We start from the raw sequence: 8,486 nt of genomic DNA on the forward strand, positions 1-8,486 counted from the left end.
GGGAGGGAGGGAGGGAGAGAGGGAGAGAGAGAGAGAGAGAGAGAGAGAGAGAGAGAGAGAGAGACAGACACACACACACACCCTGGACTCTCCACTGTAGCACTTGAGCTCAAAGCACTAACACCAGCAGGGGCATGTGAAAGCCCCAGAATCCAATCAGGAGCTAACAGTGCTTGTGGCCACCCCTATCACATCATCCCCCAGCCCCAAAGCATATATTAAATACATTCTGTAAACGGACACTAGAGGGCACTCCAGCAGGCCAGATACCTCCAAGCATTGTCCATTTCTTTCTTTCTTTTTTTTTTTTTCAGGAAAAAAAAAAATCACTTAATAATAAAGTGACTGATTTCCTTTAAAAACCACTTATTTAGACAAATAGAGATTTGGAAGTTGAAACATTCCTGTCAGATTAAATCAACTGCTAAATGGGTCAAATGTTGCTCCCCATGTGGTCTGTCAGTGTCAGCTTGAAAGTCAAGGAGTTAGAGCAGACAGGATGACATCATCTCACATGTGAGGCCTGCTACACAGTTCTAGCCAAGTCAAAGAAGGTCTAAATAGCTAGTTTCCCCAGTAGGGGACCTGACATGTTCCCCATGCTGTTCAGGCCTTAGGCTTGGTCCGAAGATGTGGAAGAAACAAACTTTGATTAAAAAACTAAGGTCAAAGTTTTTGGAGGAGCTGTGGGATCCCAGGTCCCAGTGTCCTGGCCCTCCTCTGGCTGGGTCAGACCTTCTCACAGTGCTTTTCAGTTAACATGTTTTTTGTTTGTTTGTTTGTTTTCTTTTTAAGTAGGGGGAGGAAAGAAAGGAAAAAAAAGTGTACAGTGATTTTAAATACACATTCTTACCACTTTGGTTTCTTTTTCCCTGGATACACTTGGAGAGACTCCCATTAACACTAATGGGAGTTACAGGAGCAGGCAAGGGGAGAGACCCCCACCGTGTACAAGATGCATCTCTCCCTAGACGTGCATCAGGGACATTCCATTAAACCTCACTGCTGCAAGGAAGCCACAGAGCCAGGGACTCGGCAGAGCTAGGGAAAGACACATTTTCAACTGTGCCTCCTATAATCTTGATGATGATGGTGTCCAAAAAAATGACAGATGGTCCCACGGATGGTGAGCACCGCTGAGGAGCACTCTGTGTGCCATCTGTGTGTATATGACTGGCGTTCTAGGTGAAGAGCGGGCATCTCCAGTGAGGGAAAGGCCAGCAGTATGTGTGCTAGCTGTCTCCCCGGAAAGTATGCCAGACATAAAGAATCAGGAGTGATCTTATTTGTGGAAAGCAGGAAGCTCCTATAGCTTATCTTTAAAATGTAAGTGGGTCTAAACACACATAGACAAAACTCGTGTACAAAAGGAGCTGTGAAAGCACAGAAGGCTCACAAACATTAGCGCCCTTTACCTATGCTCAGGGAGGCAATCCACAGAGCATGACTTTGCTTTGCTTTGTGGTAACAGGGATAGCAAATGCAGAGCCTCGAATATGCTAGTCAAATGCTTTCCTGCTGAGAACCATCCCTGGCCCCAGGAAAGGCATTCTGTATGATATGGTGGTTTCGCTCTCTTTACTCGGCATGCTAACACCATTCTATCTATACCATAGTCAGTATTTTGAAAATTACACACAAAATGTCACCTTGCTATGTGTGCTGTCCTGAGGGGAATGAATTACTTTTGAAAGAAGGCTTAAAAAGGAAATTTAGCTAGCCTTTGAAAAATGTACACAATGAGCTTTAAAAAACTTTATAAAAATACATATTTGGCAAAGCTAACACGATTGTTACCAAAGTACAAATTAAGCAAGTAAACACCAGATAGTCCACAAACACAAGCTTCTAAAAGGCATGCTGACAATAAATGAAGCGTGATGCCGACACCAGAGACCCTTTCCCTGAGTACTGCAAGCCTGATAAGTGTTTTAGAAAGGGAAGCATAGTTTTATAGTGTTAAAACATCAAGCGGGACCATCTATATACCTATAAATATACATGACCTGTGTAAGATGAGTGAATGTGAAGCGACTTGTAGGAGACAAGATGAACTCAGCTTTACCTTTAGATTTTACATTATAACACTGAGTCTCTTCCTGCAAAATTAGTCAATGTAAAAAAAAAATACATCAATTTCTTGAGCGAGGTTAGAAGTTCACATGATGAGATGCTCAGCAGAAAGCAACACCCTTGTCAGCTCAGTGCTCCAAGTGGCAAGCACAGAGTCCCTGACAGCTTGCTTTGCAAAGGCATTGGACGATGGCTTGAAAGAACTCTATGGCACAAGAGACAGACATTGCAGTATCTTGTGGCTAAGGCATGAAAAGCTCATCAACTTACTGGATTCCTTTGAGAAAAACTCTTTTCCCCCTACCCTCAAGGCAAACATTTGAGGCATGCTCACTTGTGCCTGTGGAAGGTCTATCTACTATCTGTTTCTACCTTGTATACCTGCATAGACATTTTACAAAGAAACATGTACACTCTTGGCAGAAGCATCATGATTCAGAACTTTAAAAACAGATATCTAATTTACTAGCAAGCATAGTGCCTGGGCTTTGCTTGCTGCCATGTTTTACAACTCTATTTTATAAGGCAAGAGGGCTAACAACTAATGACTTTGTCTTGTTTCCTTTCTGACAAAAAAAAAAGCAAACCCAAACTTTTTGCAGCAACCTGCTCCTGCCTTCCTGTCCAGGTCTAGAATCAGCCTGCTTCCTTCCCATATGTCACAGTAGGAAGGCCCCGGGAAAGCTACTTCCTGAACACGCACTGCATGTCCACCCTGCTTCTGACAACTCAAAAGAGTGATGTATGAACATATCAGAGAAAGGAAGGTGACCCTAGCTCCAGTTCTTTACAGGACCCGGGGGTGACAGGGCAGACCTCACCCCAGCTGACATAGGGCTGTGAAGAGGTGTAAAGTCCTGATAAGAAGGCTGCCCATCTCTTCTTCCCCTGTAAAATAAATGCTGGTTTATCAAAATTAACCTCATGTTTGTGCTACAGATAGTTTATCTTGTGCTACTTGGAAATAGCAACAAGCAAGAAGAGTTGTCCGTATTGTGTGTGTGTACATGGTGTCCACATAATTAGTACTTGGGGGCCACGTGCCAGGTGGAAATGGATAATGCAGAATATCCTCCCAGTCTGCTAGGCAACCAGTGTCCTTTCCTCATTTTTAAGCTGCTGTCACTGGACTCTGGCATTTCTTACCCAATTCATTTGCTTTCTGTGTTAATCATATGCAATGAAGATATGCATGGCCAACATTTAAACAGGCTGCAGATCAATTAGCGGTCTTAAGTTTATCTGATTTTTATCAAAGAAGACAGAGCTGTGGGTCGATTGTCAGAGCCTGTGTCAAGTTGACCTTTTCAGAGATGTCTACATTGCCAGTCCCTTGGGCAACTTGTTGTCCCCTGTTAGTCTCTGAATGGCAGAAGTCTGTTCTGCTCAAGCACAAAGTATACACAGATGTCTATATTACATTCTTATAGGTTTGACAGCAACTGCATGTTGTATCTATAAACTGTCCTTTAGCAGTGACACTTCCTCAATGATGATAAGCTAATTTATGCAACTAAATCTCCTTTGTGCAGAAATGAAAGCTAATTGAGTCATTACAAAGTAATTCAGGAAGGAATACCTTGTATAAATTGGCTTACTTTATAAATCCTTCTCAAGTGGTTTTCATGCATCCTAAATGGGACTAAGCAGCGTATCAACCATAAGACATACAGACCAAACGAGTCAACTTCTTCAGGGAGCTGTGCAAATATCCTCAGAGGGTTAGAAGTGACTAGAACAAAACAAAAATAGACTTTGCCAGTGCTACCTGAGGTGAGATGCACATTGTCCCGACTGCCCTTCCCTTGCTCGTCCATCTTCACGGAAGCAGTGTCCTCTTCCTCCTCTGCAAATAAACAGAGTCAGTGGCACATTAACAGCCCATGCCCATCAGAGCACCGCCCTGCTTACAGAGCAAGACAGAGTCTACAGTACTTAATCATTATCTTTAAGAGCACAAAACACCCACGATTAATATTCCTTTGTTAATAACCAAACAACATCCTCACCAAGGCTTATGCTGACCTGATACAATATAAGATATGCCCTAATGTGTTGCATATTTGTTTTAAATGTATAGAGAAACTTGTCTGGAACAATCTTAAATCCAGGACAGCCCTTAAACCTAGTAAAGTAACAGCCAACTTTATACACATATGCTACATTATACCGAATAGCAGGAGTACTACAATACATGGTTCCTAAAACATCAAGACAGCACAGAAAACAATGTCTGACATAAAGTACTGATAATCTGTAAGTCATCAAACACCAGCCATGCTCACCGGTTTCCTTCTCTTAATGTTCTCACAAGAGGCTGCTAGATGGTCCTAACACTTAAAGGTCATTTCCCCAAATTCTATTGTGGCTCTCCTATGTGTCACATACCGCAGAAGGAAAGGCTTTATAGATGAATGATTATAAATCATCATTCTATAGATAAGTAAATTGAGATGCAAAGGTGGCAAACTTCTAAAGCACGCGATTTAAAGTTGAGGCTGTGGGTATGAACCCATGTTCTTTATCCTCGCTGTAGTCAGTGCTTTGCTCAGACTTTTCTCCCACACACTCTAAGCACATCCCCTTCCCAGGATAGGGAATAAAATAGCATTGCATTAAGCAAGAAATTGTTTTAGACAGAATCAAACAATGTCATTCTTTTCTACTAAAAGCAGATGTATTACACTATCACTTTCCCTACTTAAGGATTTATACAAAACTGAAAAATATTTAATGTAGGATATACAAACAAATGGCATACCAAAGAAAAACTAAAATAAAAAAATATACTAACTCAAGAATAATCTCCAATGTGTATGTAAGATACACATAGGTAGCTTGTATGACTAAGAAATCAATCAACCAAACAGTTTCCATTGAGAATTACCCACGTGTGACGGGGAGGATTTGCCAAGGAGGCGAAGGGAATAGGAAGGTTCTGCCCCGAGGAAGCTGGCAGCTTGCTGGGGTCAGAGAGACCTGAGGGAAAGGAGTTAACAAGGGACATCTCTGATGGGTGGGACAAAGCACTCAAGTAGTGCAGAGGGAGAACCTGGGGTCCCATGGAAGACCTGTAGAACACAAAGAAGCTCTTCCCAGATCCCACCTTAAAGCAGAGGCACAGCCACGTTCACTGGACAAAGTAGCATGCCATTCTTGGGGGGGGGGGGAAAGCAAGGTAGGAAGCAATGTGAGAAATGGAGGCCAGTTCAAGGTCCATAAACATCTTGTTATAGCTACAGACTCCAATCTGGTGGGCAGTAAGAGCCTTACAAGGTTTCTGAGCAGACAGGGCAGGACTGAAATTGCTTTAGAAATGATCATTAGATCCCATTGTCTCAGCCAGCCTGGATAAGGGGCGTGGAGAGTCTAGATAAAGAGGAAGGAAGTCCTGAACGGCAGGGGCAAAGGAAACAGGAAGGAGATGGCGTGAGAGGTGCAGGAACCAGAGTCGATAAGCCATGTGCCTGCCTTCCTAGATGTTTTAAGACTCAGGTTTTGAGACTAGTGGACAGACGGACTTTTCATCACTGAGAGGCTGGCCCAGATAATCTGTGTTGTTGGGGGGAACACAGACTTGTTTTTGCAAGTGGACAGGGTTAATATCAGAGAAAAGGGCAACTGTAACATATTAGAAAAGTGTCCTGTATGTTTTAACCAGCAATTAATCAACACCAGGATTTGAAGTAAGCTTCAGGGTTACTGTGTTTAGAAGTCAAATGTAAGTGGTTTGAGTTTATATAATTCAACTCCCACAAAATAATAAAAGCTTCAAAATAAGGAGCAGCTGGTACAATTTGTCCTCATGCACATTGCCGAGTTAACCTCAGTAATTTAATACAGGATACTTTTTAACAACCGTCATCTCACTTTGGCCAAATCTCAAGGACTACTTATCACGAGCTGGTTGTTTATGGGGAATTCTCCCATAAACTCTAAAGGAGAATTTACAGTTGATCCCACCTACGCTGTTTTCACAGATGGAGCGTTTATTCTTTAAGGTGGAAGACAGAGCTTGCCTTGCCTTGCTTTCTCTGCACCCACTCTCTCTAGCCCGGTCACAAATCCAGTATTAGGGGGTGAAAACCATGGGGTGCCTGTCCTTAGCTTAGATAACCACATCTAGGTACTAAGTGCTAGTTTTGGCTTTTAAGAAAAAATTGGGATTTAGAGTCACCATCTAATGTTAGCACCAAAATATTATTAAAAAATTGTAATAATTAAATGGAAAATGTTCTTGGCAAAGTTAACAATAAATTTTGAAGAATTTATTACCACAGATTTATTTTTAGTTTATTAAAATGTGTCTACAGTATATGCTAAGGATTGTACTGGCGTGGGAAAACTTTGCCTCTATGAAATGTATTATTAAATCATCAGAAAAATGACAAAATGTTTGAGCACCAATATTTACGGCAAAGCACGCAAACTGAAGTCTTTGTGAGGTGGTCCTTGTAAACAGTGTTGTGGCGCATGAGATGCTTCTGCGATGCTGTCTGTTTGCATTTTAAAACTATACTGACATTTCAGGTGAAAACCTTATGAAAGCCTCCATCAAGTGTTCCAAGTAATATCCAACAGCTCATTCTTCTTGGCCTAACAATACAAAGAGCGTCCACATAAAAGACAAACTCAAATTTTGTTTGTTTTTAATTTTAGAGGATAATATTCATACTGAACCTTGCCCAGCACAAAGGAAGGTGCTGACTAACTACTGTGAAAAAACTGCATCCGAAACCACGCGAGTCTTAGCATTCATTTATTAACAGTGCAAGACTCCGTACCACTAACTAAAAGCTGCAGAAGAACAAATAACCAAAATTCTAGGCAATAATTACCTTTACTCCATATTAGAAATACACACATTCACATGTTATTTTACTTAGATTTATTATTAAACATATTTTATTTTCGTACTGAGACATAATATCATTATATAATACTAATTAATACCTCAAATAGTCAATGTTTGTGGATTAATATATTCCATTCAACATTTTAATAACAGTAAACAAAAACAGCTCAGCTCTGCAGTAAAATCCATCACACCACACAGATGGTTATAGGGTTTTCATTATGTGGTTTCCATAGCAATCATATTGCAAATCTGGAAGCTTCTTGCAAATAAGCAGCTTGTATTTACATGCCTCTAAGCGGCAGCACAAAACTCTCTGACACGCGAAGTTATTATTCCAATCACACGGTGTTAGGAGAATCATCCAGAGATTGTTTTGTGATCAGACAAGATGAAAATAAAGCCAGCTAAGGGCCGAGGGTAATCAGATACAGGCAGCACCTGCTAATCAGTGTCTTCTAGCAATGTCTGGTGGGCGGAAAAGGTTTCGACTTTAAACCCTGTCAGAAATATGAACCTTCTAGAAGCCATCTGATCTACACAACCCTGAGCCTCGCTGCAGCCACTTCTTTCAATGGCTGCTTGGCCTCCCTCCTGTGCTGAGCAAGGACAGGAAAGCCAAGTCTTTCCAAGTCTTTTCAGGAAAATTCACGTGGAGAAACTGAGAAACGCTTAGGGTGAAAAAGTTGAGACTTCCCCTCTCCTTTATATTAATCTATTTAATTTGAACTTTGATCTAGTTTCCTAGTGTACAAATTAGTATCATAATAAGGATCACAAATCTGTGCAGCTATGTGGTTTATGCAATACTGCTGTCTCTAGCTCACTAATGTTCCTACTTGTAGGATAAACAATCGAAATGAAAACAGCTTAAGACACCATGCTTGAGAAAGGCCATGGACACTTGGTTAGCACCCAGGCAGGGTGAGTGAATTCAGGAGCCAATGGCTGACTCTCCAGTCTCTTGCCAGGAAAGGCAGGCAGCACAGGGAACGTCTTTGATTCACACATGATTACATTTCTCATGGACAGCCGGTAGAAAACAGTGTCTTGGCTCCTCATTACAGTGTATTTTAAACTAGTTGGAAGGGTGGAAAACTCTCCTAATGTATTTTTTTAAAGGCAAAATGTGCTCTGAAATAGAGTTCCTGGCTTCATTTGATTATGTAATCATGTATTTTCCTCAAGAATAGTAGTTTTTGCTTAAACAACCACACTATCCATACCACCCATGTTTAAATCAATTATGTAGCTAAATACTCCAATAACTCTGAGGCAATACTAGGCACTTATATCCTCACTATTCTGCAAATGCAAACAATGAAGTTTGTGGAGACAGAATAACTTGCTCAGGTGGCATCCAGCTAGGTTATATGTGAGAGAGGGTCAAACGTCAGGCATATGCTAGTGAGCCCTAGTGAGCCTTGGTGTCTTTTCTTTGACTTTCACTAACATCTGAACTTGCTGAGGGTATTGTTCAGTAACTGCAAGCACAAGGCTGGGCATTCGAACATTCCTTTCTCCCCTCCCCTCCCCTCCCCTCCCCTCCCCTCCCCTC

At 41.5% G+C, this 8,486-nt stretch overlaps 1 protein-coding gene across 1 annotated transcript in view; it reads right to left on the reverse strand.

Annotated features, from left to right (window-relative positions):
* The window catches only part of Skap2 (src kinase associated phosphoprotein 2), a 154,221-nt gene that overhangs the window by 16,311 nt on the left and 129,424 nt on the right, over positions 1 to 8,486 (reverse strand). The window contains exon 10 of the mRNA XM_021190526.2: positions 3,842 to 3,919. Within this exon, the coding sequence (XP_021046185.1) occupies positions 3,842 to 3,919 (78 nt within the window). The remainder of the gene's footprint in view (positions 1 to 3,841; positions 3,920 to 8,486) is intronic.

Source organism: Mus pahari, chromosome 2, assembly GCF_900095145.1.
Source record: "Mus pahari chromosome 2, PAHARI_EIJ_v1.1, whole genome shotgun sequence".
NCBI classification, from domain to species: Eukaryota; Metazoa; Chordata; class Mammalia; order Rodentia; family Muridae; genus Mus; species Mus pahari.